General features: G+C 40.7%; 1 protein-coding gene across 2 annotated transcripts in view; it reads left to right on the top strand.

Moving 5' to 3' along the window:
- arhgap10 (Rho GTPase activating protein 10) overlaps positions 1-10,265 on the top strand; it is a 53,215-nt gene extending 42,950 nt beyond the window's left edge. The window contains exons 21-23 of one of the 2 annotated variants that reach the window (XM_073465255.1): positions 3,945-4,046; positions 5,475-5,566; positions 8,722-10,265. In XM_073465255.1, the coding sequence (XP_073321356.1) occupies positions 3,945-4,046; positions 5,475-5,566; positions 8,722-8,810 (283 nt within the window). In that variant the 3' untranslated portion in view covers positions 8,811-10,265. The remainder of the gene's footprint in view (positions 1-3,944; positions 4,047-5,474; positions 5,567-8,721) is intronic. The other variant, XM_073465262.1, reaches the window with a different exon arrangement.
- Positions 10,266-13,461: the final 3,196 nt, after the last annotated feature.

Genomic DNA, 13,461 nt, shown 5'->3' with positions numbered 1-13,461 from the left:
GAGGATGCCCCTTTCATACCCAGTCATGATACTACTTCATGGTACCAATTAACCTTTTTACCTGTGGAAAGTTTCAAACAAGTGTTTTTTGATCATTCAACATCTTTCTCAGTCTTTAGTCGCCCCGTCCCAACTTGTTTGAAACATATTGCTGGCATCAAACTCAGAATAAGCAGATATTTACAAAAAACAAAGAAGCTGATGAGATAAATCATTAAATACGTTGTCTTTGTACTGTTTTCAATTGACTAACTGTAAGAAAAGGATTAGCAGATTGCCACTTTTGTCCCAACTCTTTTGTAATCAGGGTTGCGTAATAATATAATACCTCCTTCATATTATGATAAGTATTCCTCACAGCATGAAACCTTGTATTCTTAATATCTTAAAATATTACTGACATCTGGAGAGGGATTTTCATGTGAGCCTCACATACAGTGCATTTTCACACGAGTCCCCATTTACTGTATTTAATCATGTTTACAGAAGAAGCTTAGCTAGGCCTGTGATGGGTAAAAACAACGGATGAGCAATTCAAAGCTTGATGCTATTTTTGTTGAAGAGAAATGGCAAACGATTTCCCTCGGTTTGGCTTAGCTATAATTGTGAAAGCAATTTTGGGATGAATCCATTTACCTCTGGTACATTTAACAAGTTTCTAGGGCAGCCATGTGGCATTGACTGATTTTCTCTAACTGTTTATTCTATAAATATTAAGATATCTGTTAATTTTAAAGATCTTCACAGATCTGTATAATCCTCTTCCAACTGAAATTAGCAGTGAGATATGTTAACTTTTCTTAAACATGTATGTATGCATGAATTTTCTGTTTTATTGTAAATGGTGTTTGTGTTTGTATCTGAGTGGGTTCACCTGCAGGTGGGTGAAGTGTTGGTGCTCCTCTGCTCTCCCTTCTCTTGGCTGTGACCCAGGCAGACAGTGGTTGTGCCTGGGCCCAGGTTAATGAGTGGATTTGCTGCACTGCAGCGCACTATCCCCCCATGCTGATGTGGAGCAGCTGAGCACCACAGTGGCCCTACACTGCTGCAGAGCTATAAATCACCCACAGTCAGGCCAGGCCCGAACGGAACAGCCACCGCTGGGGATGGACAAGCGCACCGAGAGGGAGGCAGGGGAGGAAATGGAGGAAGGAGGGGATGCAGAGGGCAGAATGAAAGCGTGAGCCCAGTACCGCGTGTTCACCTCCACCTATGGCCACATAAGATCCCCTACCATGTTCCCCCTTAAGGCTGCCTCACTCTCTCTCTTCCACCAGTGCCAGCGTAACCACTATTCACAACATCCTCTCAACCTCCAGCCCCTCCCCAGCTGCTCCCTCTAATTGCCTTTATTAACGTCTCTATGGGAGCGGCAGCTAGGAGCAATTTGCTCATTATGTACTGTATTAGCACTGGCCCTGGGGCAGGCATGGAACACAGAGGGATGCCTGGCTTACACTCCTGCTCTCCTCGGCTCCACTCTGCCTTTACCAGGACCCCTACCTCCATCCTGTAGGTCGGCCATAGACTCGTTGGCCCTGACAGAAGCCAGTGTAAAGCACAGCTAGAACTTTAACAGCTAAAGCTTATGGACAAAGTGTCTGAGTGTATTTGGCGGCGAGCCTGGCACATATAAGTTATATGCATTACTGTAGGCATTGAATGTACATAAATGGGTGACAAATCAAAGGAAAAATCATTCACAAGCTTTCAGAACGGCTTCAGTTCACTTTGAAAATGATTCTACAAATCTTTGGAACATGAACACAATTTTCAATAATCCCTCATTTGGCGTTTTGTTAATGATATTGGAGATTCAATTTCAAGTGACTTTACTCAACAGCCAAAAGTATAATTGTAGTATCAATAGGGTTCATTCTTTTGGTTGCACACAAGTTTAAATTATAATTTTACTTTTGGCAGTTCTCTGAACAGAAAAGCAAACAACTGGCCAATGTCTGAATATTCCTCCAGAATTCAAAAATTATGTTTAATTCATGTTTGTTTGCATCTTTTAGTGTGAATCCTCTTCCTTGAGGTTTTTACAGACACAGTCAATCCAGATGGTGTTCGAATTTTTAGAGAATTTGTTATTAGTCTGGTCTGTTTACTTCAGACAAGTTGACAGGTTGGGGTTGAGAATCAGTCCAGGTCAGATTTTAGCCAGTTTATCTGCAATAATGTTACAAGTTTACTTGAGTTATGGAGCACAAGAAGTTTCAAACTATGCCACAGAAGGTCAAATGCTTGTATGACTTTAAATTTCAGACCTTGAGATAAATATATCAGAGTTGCTATTGATGCTTAGTTTTCAGGTTAATATGGACTATTTTCGAGAGTCGGTCATTTTGAAGAGGCTTTTTGGCAGATAGAGTGGAAGGGATTATTTAATTTATGGAAGTCCTTGTTGTCTTTGTTATTGGGGTAAATGTACAGCCTGTACACAAAGAGAATTCAAAGTGTGAGCCTGCACAGCAGAATGAAATAAGATGTGATATTTATCCCTTCTTTGTCAAGTGTTATCTTAAAGGTCCGGTGTTAAGAATTTAGGGGGATGTATAGGCAGAAAGATAATATGAGTTTCATAATTATGTTTTCATTAGTGTATAATCACTTGAAACTTGTGTTTTCATTGCCTTATAATGAACCTTTTATATCTTCAGAGGGAGCAGGTCCTCTTCCACAGAGAACATCATGTTGCATCTCTATGTATCTGCTGACTCCAGATCTAAAAAGAGACAAATAAACACTGACCCATGAAAAGGCTGTTGGCGGTTTCCCCTTTTTTAGCACCCACTGTAGAGGAGGTTGAGATGAGGGGAATTTCGCACCAAACAGGCCTCAAAGAACTAGTGGCAACAAAGACTGACACACTGCTTGAGTCTTGGCCATAAGATGCACTTGAATGCACCACAAAGCCTACAGCTGACGGCCAACTAGCTTGACGTTCTGTGACTGCGTGGAAGGAAACACCTCTCCATATCTCCTTGAGCGGTAGTCTGTATTTGTCATTCAAAAAGGGAATCCCAAAGACTCAGGCTGCAGATATACAAACTGTTGTTATGATAAAGCTGCATTTTTTGCAGAATATAATCAATAGAATATGTCTGATAAAAAAGTTGCAAATGGCACTGGTGATGAGGCGGAAGCAAAAATGAGAAGAAACGGCGCTAAATGGGTGAAATCATGGATCCTACAGTGACAAGCTCAGGGTGCTTTCTCTTTCTATTTCTCCTCTCGTGCACTGCTTCGCTGCACTGACTAGTGCCAACAGTGCTTGACACACCACAACAACTAGGGCCACGAAGCTCATCGACAGCCCTGAACTTGACCGATGGCTGACCATTGGCCTGGTGTGTCAGGGCCCTAAATCCCACACACTGGCCCTTTCACTTCAGAAATTTTAAAATGCAACTTAATCATAGTCATCTGTGAGTAGTGTTCATGTTTTATCAATGCTGATGACTTCATTGGACCCAAGTTTCCAATGGTTTTGGAATTTATTTGACTTGTCTGTCTCCTCATGACATGAATGTAGCAGAAGTGACAGAACATCTGGAGTCGGCTTGTTAAAATTATAATTTATGGATGGTGTCGAAATCTACCACTGACAAAGCTACACCCCATTGCAATTTTAGGTTTAAATTCCCACCCTCCCAATTTCCTGGATTGGTGCAGAAATGCATTCTCACCTTGTCTCCATAACAACAGGTTGCTCAGTTCATCTTACAGTATTGAAAAACGTAACAACGGATGAAAACGCAACACAGGTCCAACATTATTTTTAACTTGAGGCCGCATTTTTACTGCCTTTTATGCGTCTTTCTTTATTTTACCGTCCGAAAGGAGAAGATGCTGCTCTCCTCAGGGCAAATATTCCATGTTTTCAGTCAATAGATACTATAGGATCTGCAGGGACTAAGGTGTGTGTTTTTTATCTGCAGGGCCCCCACAGCAGGATCCTCCTGGTCCACTTCTGGAGCAGCAGGAGAGAACCCATCTGCTGCCACCACAGCTGCTTCTGAAAAAGAAAACCCAGAAGAGAAGTAAGACCAGGGTTCCCTCTTTTAGGATTCTTTTCCTCACAACTTGACTTCATAACTGCAGTTCACTGCTTTTTCTCTGTCTTTATTTCTGTTTTGTTAAGTCACTTTCACACTCACACACTGGTTAAATGTCGCACTTCTTTTCACTCTCTCGGTTTTCACTCACTTGCTCTATTACTCGCTTGCTCCTCTTATCTTGCATGTTCACTCAACAGAATCCCTCACTCGTCGAACATCTACTTGCAGTCTCGCACTTCAATATTTACCCTGACTTTCTCATATATTCGCCCACCTTTAATTTGGTTTGGTTTAAAGGAGCTCAATACAACACAAGTATTGGCTCTCGCAGGGGGCAGCAACCTTCTCCCCTTTTTGTCAAAACCCAGATACAAACACAGGTACCTGAGCAAACGGTATGACTGTGTACAGTTGCTCTGCTTCCTTGAGAATAAATGATGAATTCATTTTCAGTCCTTTCAGATGCTACAGAGGAAATTGCAAACCGCTCAGTCATTCTATGGGCAATCCATTAGTTATTTTAGCATAAATGCAAATCCTCATTTTTCCCAAATGCAGTTCCACGAGAGTGTATTCTTCCAAAATTGTGAATTCAAGAACTCTGCTGAACATTGTTGTGCCGACAACTCTGTGACCACAAACTTTTTTTTTTCAGTTTGTATATCTTCTTTCTCCTCTCTCATCCTACATTGTTGCTGCTCTGCAGAAAAAATATGAAATATTTATCAGGGCATCGTGTGTTGAAGGCACAACTTCTACATGGTAATGTTGCTGGCATTCGAGATAACTGCTTGCAATGGTGAGAAAAACAACCTCTCTGTGGAAACGGTTTTTATGTTTTCGGGAAACGCGATGGCATAAATTCAGCTTTTTACTAACCTTTGGAGGGCGGTGAATATGGTTTCTTTGACGTAGCTCTTTTACATCAAACTGATTTAAAATGCGCCTTCTAAGCTCACAAATGTGAATTTCAAAGCTGGAGCACAGTGGAGAGTGATTTCTATTCTACCTCTGTTTGTGGGCAAACCTACTTTAGAATCCCCCTGCTACTTTTTAATTATCTCACCATAGATGGTTGTCTGCTGTGCGGACCTGATGTGTGCCTGCCTTTTCGGCTGCACAAAACCTGCTACAAACCTCGCTGCATCTCATTGTGGTTGTGCGCGTACACGGGTGCATGTGGGTGTGTTTTGACTCGCTCACTAGTCTGTCTAGACTAGAGATAGGGCAAGGCAAGAGTGTGTAGTGGCCCGACTCCTCTCTTGGTGCTTTTGCTTATTTTCCAACCAGGCCCGTTTCTGCTGTTTCAGGCTAGCGAGTGAATGAACAAGCAGGCCCCGGGCCCAGATTGAACTGTGCGGTAATCCTCCCCAAAGCTCCGCCAGCTCACTGATTGCCTTCATTTTTCAGTGTCACCAGCAGGAAAGCCAAGGCAGTGTACCCATGTGAGGCTGAGCACGACTCTGAGCTCTCCTTCCAGGTCGGCGCAATATTCAACGCCGGTAAGTGTTATCGCCTACACCAGTCGCTCACTCAGAACCAGCCCTGGCATATTGGATTTGGAGGAAAACCGAACACCCAATCTGATCTTCAATCGAACAGAGAGATGAGACGAGCAGAGGGAGAACGGGGAGGAGGAGGGGACTGGAGACACAGATTTGCTCTTCAGTGTGTCTGGAAGAGGCTCGACTGAGCTTTAATCACTCTCAGAGGAAATGAGGATTTTGTAGATCCTATTTTTTGTCAAAACCCTCCTTTGTGAGACAAAGACACTATAGAGATACTATAGACTTTACAGGGAAACGTGGAGATGTTTTTGATAAGACCACAGTTTTTTTTCTCTTTTTCGTTGTTCTTAGTAGGTGAGATCACTTCTTTTCCTTTTTTTGACATCGTTGGCCTCCACTGTCCTTCAGATTAAAGTAAATTGTCTCCCATCAGAGATGTAATGATCTAAAGTTACGATCTGAATCAAAATTTGCGAGCTGCCATTTATGAATATTAATAAAAGGACTGAAACCTCACCTTAATCATATTTCTCTATACGATATTTCCTGTTTTATTGCCTTTAAATTAAAGCCATCAATGTTTCATCGTTGGTTGAGAGAGTTCATGTCGTGATGAATACCTACAATGGCAAAATTAAATTTAACACAAGGTGGTTTTCCAAACGCTTAAAGATTAATTTACATTATCTGAATAATAATAAACATAAAACGAATGAAGTATCACATTTTCATAAACTAAATTGAGTTATGTTCAAGCCCACTCCCTTATTCTGAAATTTGATTTGGAGATCAACCATTTTGTTTAGTAAAAGTATTAACTGGATGATGATGTGTGTTTCTTTTGGATCTCGTCTTAAATCTCCAGTTACCTCCACACAAAGTTTTGGGAGTTTTATTCTCGGTTGCTTTCACTCTGTCTGTCCTTCAACACTAAATCAGGCTTTCGAATTTAGTGATTGACACAGTACATAAATCTTACATGATAAAGTTTTTATCAGCCAAACATCCACAGTATCTTGAGGACCCTTGACATGTTGCATTCGCCACTCTATTCAGTTGTTTACAAATGTATTTGTGACTTTTCTTTTGGTCTGGGCGATGTGCATAACAAATGTGCAAAAGGTCAAGAGGACTGAATTCTTGAGCAAGCAACTGTATATAAAGTTTGTCTTAAGAAAAAGTCAGCATGTGATTTCTTATGTTTCTTCTTAAAGGCACAATCTGTTATTACTTGGTGGTGTCGATTTAAGCAGGGTATCCACAGGTCCTTAAAGTCACTTTTATAAATATAAGGCCTTAAAAGTCATGAAATACTCTTACTTACTATCCTTTCACACTGGACAAAAAACCCCAACAAACATCCGCTAACATCTGGCTTTTGTCTTTAATGACAAATGTGAATGTGAAACCATCAGCTTTCAATCCAGCATCAAATGACTGCAGTAGTCACAAGTGTGTTTGAGCTCCAGCTCCGATCGGCTTTGATGAAGTGAAGTGTGTTGAAGTTACATCGTTCAGCGCTAAACTTGAATGAGAGACTAATGTTAAAGATGCAGAGCTGCCTGATCAGTAGTATGCATGTGCAACTCACAACAGAGATGAGAGAGAACGCTTTCATCGGCTCCAGAGAAAACGATGTGTCTAATTGGCAATGTTAAGACTTTAAAAAGTGTTCTGGATGATCAGCTGCTTTCTTCTGTTCCCTGTTTTTCTGGCATGTTCGTGATGTGAACCTGGAACAAAGAAACAAAAAGAAAGCAAACTCGCCTTCTGGCAATGGAAAAGGACTCAAGTGCCTATTTGTATTAGATGCAGGTTTAAACAACCTGCATATACACACTAATTTGGTTGTAAAAGTGGCATTACATTTGAATTTTTGAATTCAACCATTTAATCTAATTCAATTTATCCATCTTTTAATTTGTTTCAATCCAATTTGAATCAATCTTTTCCGAGTGTAAGTCTTCATATCTGATAAAACCTACCACTGAACATGATACGGTCTTTTTAATTTATACATGCACTTACCTGTTGGCAAAAAGGTCCATTAACCTAACTAATTCCAATAACCATATTCCTACTTAAAATCTACCTCTGCTCCTGCAATGCTTGTCTTAAAGATGGTTAAAATTCATCTTGAAAAAGCTTTGAATAGGAGTGTTTGACAGCTCTTCACAGACCTGACTTAAAGAGTTTGAGAGTTAGAGAGTTTTAAAATACTAAAAATGGCAATAAAAACAATCCCACAGCAGCAGGGTATAAAAATGCAAGTTTGTTATCGTACTCTGCATGTTAAGAGAGGGATGGGGCTTGTTTGTTTCTAAGTTGATCTTAATTTAAAATCCAGTTGTCGTTGTGAAGGATTTGAGTTTAATTGAAATGGGGACTGATGTAAAAACACCTTTCACAACATCAGAAAACATTAATAATGCAGACTGAGTTGTATTCCTGTGATAGCACTTTCATTAGAAGTCCTGTCAGTCAATTTGGGAGTGAAAGCGGGGTTCAAATCCTGTGCTTTGAAGTCTTGTGGCAAGTCGACTCTTTTGTCTACACCTGTATGAAAGACCGGGCTTTCATGCTCGTCCATTGTGTGGACAAGGAGCATTGCGTGGACAAAGACACACAAGAGCACTACCGAACTTGTAAACACATTTCTTTGTTGTCCTGAGGCGGGCTGAGACATGTTACAAGAGAAAAATAAATTATGAAGTATTGAATTAGTTTATATCTCCATTCCGGTGTTAGAAGTTCTCACTGACAATTTATCCACACAATTGTTGACTCACAAATGCAGAGAAAAGTTTAAATTGGCTCACAAATAAAAAACCCAGGGAGGATTTTGAGAAGGCACACCACAAAAATGTGCCGCGCTCTGACACATCTGTCATACTAAACGTTTTTTGTAAGAGCTCCTGAGATTTAGCTCATGGGGAAATTCGAGAAAAAGTGGATCCAAAAACAGACTGAGATCATTTGTAGGCAAGTTTATTGTACCTGCGCCATTTCTGCATCCTCTTCAGACCTCTGCTCTGCTCACTCTAACGCCTGCACATACTCACTGGAGGCTCTGCGTCCTCTGTCTGTCCCCCACCTTCACCCACCCTGTGGTGCTGTCCCTTTTATTGACGCTGTGTCCTCTCTTGCAGTGATCCAGTCGAGAGAGCCAGGCTGGCTGGAGGGCGAGCTGGAGGGAAAGAGGGGCCTCATCCCTGAAAACTACGTGGAGATGCTGTAGCCCCAAATGGAAATATTTATGGACAAGTTATCAGCTCCACCAGGAGAAATCTTCAGAGATGCATGTGCCTCAACTCTGACAGTCACAGCAAAGCCTTGTTTATCCAAATCCCTGAATTCTCCCAAGCAAGTGATGATATGTTATTTACCGGTGGACTATTGTTGATACACAAGTATATGCAATTTCTGGCTGGCAAGTAGGCTTTTGTGATGCATGTGCAAGCGTGTTTCTTAGTTTGAATTTACTTTGGTCGAGAATTTCAGCATTGCACTTAAAATATTCTGCTGTACACAAAGATGCTGTAGCCTCTAAACATCCAGGTAACTTTGTGGGCAGCACCAGAGAGTGAGCGTGTCTGTTGAAGGCCTCACTCTCTCCCCCAATTATACATGGTATCCATGAGCTCCCAAATCAAAGAACGATCCTCAGAAACTATAAGGATCAAGGAATGTCAGAACTCAAATCGCTGTTTTTGTAAGATGTTTTGCACCAAATCCAGCAGCTTTAGACCCTCTTTAGACCCTCTTGACAATGTTTGTTTTCAGCTTTTGAAAGATTAGAAATGCTGTACCTACCGTGCCTTAACCTTCAGAACACCCAGTGTAGATGTATGTACGGGTATGTATGACAATGAATTGGAGTGTTACTGCTTTAGCCTTTTAAAATGTTTAACTTTTCTGTCATTTTAAGAATATTTGGATATTCAAAAATGAGGCACATCACTATTGTAATCGTATTTTATTTAATTGGCACATTGATTGCATGACCTTTTGAATTTTAAACACACCGTTGTACTGTTTTGTTCTTGGTGCACTCCTTCACAGAAACACAGTGAAACGCCTCTTTGATGCCTAATGGACCTCTTGTGTTAAACACTAGCATCAGACTGAGTCAGCAGAGGTACATTTACATAGGTAATTGTGGAAACCAAGTGTTTTTTTTTCTGTTAAATGATTTGTTTTGTTTGTTTTTAAAGCTTATTTTGAACGTTGCTCAGTTTCCTCTGAGCAGAGAAATGAGACACTCCCACAGAGTTGAAATTTTTAGTTTATCATTATTTTATTTTCAACTTCAGTGGAATAAGTGATTTGAAATCCAAGTTTTAAGACCACAGAGTGCAGTATTTGAAAGTTTTACATCCGTTCAGTGTATATAGCCGAATTACTCTAAGAGTTATGATTGCCAAGTATGTTTAACCGTTAAATGACAGACAGGTTTTAAGTTTTTCATTCGGTTTGGTTTTAGCATGTTCACTTGTCCCATTACAAGTCATCCCTCAGCTGTTCAACAAGACACTTTAATTTGTCTGAGAGCTTTGCTTCAGCAGACTGTGTTTTCAATTGCAATAATTTAAAACATTGATTTATGATGTTTGTAAAGGGCCTTGACTTCTTTTTATACCTTTGGGTATCCTCTTGATCAATGTTAAACAAATAAAGATTGTTTTGTTCATTACTGTCATATGTATTCTTGCCATTAAATAAATGTGATAAATGATCATTTAAAATTTAACAGATTGAAGTCTTACCAAAGGTTGTTTTCATTTTAGTAATAAAAAAAAAAGACGTAAACGTTCTCAAAAAGAATTCATATATGAAAATAATGAGAAATGTTCTCAAAACTTGCAAAGGCGTGTATGTTGTTCCCTCATATACAACAAAACAACAGAAGCAAGCGGGCCGACAAAGCTTAGCAGACCCAAATTGTTACCATCATAGGGTCCGGAAGCTTAGTTTGATATCAAGCCATTCCTCCACTACCTCTAAAATGTAATGTTTTGTGAGCCCGCGTCAAAAGTAGCTGTCAATAATGGTACCCAGCTTTGTCTCATCCACTTGCTTCTGTTGCCTGCTTTATATTGTGCAGGTTCCTCTTGTGTCGCCAAAACAGCTCTGACACATCGTGGCAGAGACACGAGACTTCTGGGGGTGTCCTGTGGTGTCTGGCATCGGGACGTTGGCAGTGGATCCTTTGGGTCCTGTGGGTTGGGGGGTGGGGCCTCCATGGATGGGACTTATTCCTGCACGTCCCACAGACATTATTTTAAGATTATTTTGAGAGACACTAAGACTTTATTTTGAGAAGGTCTGTTATTTTGAGAAAGTTTCTCATTATTTTGAAATACTATGCCATTTTCAAAGTCGTTTTTTTTATTTTGAGAAACTTACAAATTATTTGTGAGAAAGTTCCTCATTTTAAGATATAAAGCCATTATTTTGAGATACTGAGTCATTTTGGAGACACGAAGTCTTTATTTAGAGAAGGTTTATCATTTGGGGATACGAAGGTATTATTTCAAGAAAGTTTGTTGTTAGTTTGAGATACTTTAACATTTCGAAATACTAAGTCATCAATTCTGAGACATTAAGTCATTATTTTGAAGATTTTTTAAATTATTAAAGTTTCTCATTGTTTTGAGACACTAAGTCATTATTTGAGATACGAAGTAGTTATTTAAAGAGTTTTTCTGACTCATGTCTCAAAGTCATTAATTAGAAATACTAAATCATTATTTTTGAGACACAAAGTCATCATTTCAAGATCTTAAGTGATTTTTTTTTGGGAAGGTTTCTTATTGTAATGACTCACAGGATCTTTTCTTCACCACATTGGTGTAAATTGGCCTCCAGGGTTAGAAGTGTCTGTACTTGTAATTTACATTTTGTGGAAATGTGTCTAGTTTTACTAATGTGAAACATAGTGTAAGTGTAATTTTTTCATGACTCATGTATTGTGTCACTGAGAGGGCCCGCAGTTTCCCACAGAGTCTAAGAATAAAGTGACCGTTGAAACGAGGATTCATTCTGCAGCCAGTGCTGTTACAGACTCCGTGTAGTGTAATGTGACCCCTCCTCTTTATATTGACCTGCGCTGGCCCGTCTGACTAAAAGCTACTTCCAAAATAACTTTCCAAAAGGGGATTAAAAATAGATGGTAATCTTTCACAGAGGAAAACACACACTAATCCACCTACACACCCCCTGATACATTAACATCAGAGCCTTATGCATGTTAATTCTTAGACTACAGCTGTGTAATTAACACACCAAATGGCCTCCAGACCTGGTGTCTTGGCTTCAGTTACATAATTACCATCAGTCCACCACCACACTTAGACCTCCAGTAAGTGGGCTGATGCACTGTTTAGAAGTATTAACACACACACACACACACACTGTGTCCACTTTGAAAAGTACCAGAGGTTGGAGCTGTGGTTTCAGTGCGACACATATGTCCACCAGCTCCCTGAAGCAGCCACAGACGTGATGATTACATAATGAAATGAGGCAGAGCTAATGAGATGGGCAAAATTTTTCCCCCACTATCACCCCCACCGCCACCCACCCACCCCCGGGGCTCTTCATCATCATCTTCCCTCTGCCAGAATACTGCTGAATCATAGAGACATCCACCCTGCCTGCCTCTCACTCTGCTTTGGACTGTCTGTCAGAAAGCGTGCCATGTTACTCTATCTGCCTTTACTTTCCCTTTTTCTTCTGCCTACCTGTCTGTATCTCTGGAGCATTTAAAATTCCTCCCGCTGTCTCTCGCCTCCCTGCCTTCCTCCTTTTTCCTTTCCCTCTTCTACTCCTCAGTATTTTTCTAATTAGATCAGTTAATCTTTTCTCCTAAACTCAATGACCAACACTGGTAAGATCTGGGTGGGTGAGACTCATGTTCGAGACCTTTGAGCTGCCTCAATATCACATGAGATTGAGGAGGTGTTACCAGTAGTGATTCTCTGCGTCTCTGCATGCATTATGCATCAGCGTCTATCAGTCTGGGATGATGTACACATCAGTGTGACCGTGTCGATTTGGACTAGATGTAGGTGTGTTTGAGTAAAAATCCAGACGGACGTTTTCATTTCTCATTTGCCACAGTCCTGGCTGCATGCCAGATGTCCTCTGCCTCCCATGACGCAGTGTCCTTCAGCCCCTTAACATAGTCCTACACCGTGACTCAGCTCAGATCAAAGCCCACAGCCATTTACCTCTAACTATGACACAACCAGGTGCCACAAATGGGTATGAATTTCCCCCAAATGTGCACGTCTGAAACTGCATTCCTGCATCTTCTTCTGGTCCCTTCAGAGTGCAAAGCTTCTGGAATATAATCATAATAAGACTTGATGTATTATTGTTGGTGAAAATTGAGTGGGAATTTGGAGAAAAGTGAATTTCCAACATAAAAAGAGAGTGTGGAGGGGGGAAAAAACCCTCAGCTCAGAGAGTGGGCCACAGAAGCCGCCATGTGCGCGGGCGCAGCCGTGAAATCAGCCTGATCCAATAGATTCTGTTTATCTGGCACGACTACAAGTGAAAGCAATTGGAAATCTGGGGGAGATTTGGAGAGGGCTGTGGATTCGGAGAGAGAAAAAAAAAATGAGCAAAAAAGTAATACTGTCTGCTCAACAGTCTGGCAAAGCAGGCGTGTTTTCAGATCAGCTTTTAACAAGGTTAATGGTGATTTTTCTCCACAGGCACCGTTTTACTGTAAAAGGCCCATCCTTGCGTGGTTTATCTCTGTCATTTTTCACTCCCTTCTCTTTCCGTTTGTCTTTGTTCTCTTCATCTCCCCTCCCTGTGACTGCCGTACCTGCTGCTGCTCCACATCATTTCTGTTTTTCCATGCTAACGCTGTGTTTTTT

The sequence above is a fragment of the Pagrus major genome, chromosome 1, assembly GCF_040436345.1.
Source record: "Pagrus major chromosome 1, Pma_NU_1.0".
NCBI lineage: Eukaryota > Metazoa > Chordata > Actinopteri > Spariformes > Sparidae > Pagrus > Pagrus major.
The sequence above is the reverse complement of the archived record's forward strand: the minus strand, read 5'-3'. Positions and strand labels throughout refer to the sequence as shown.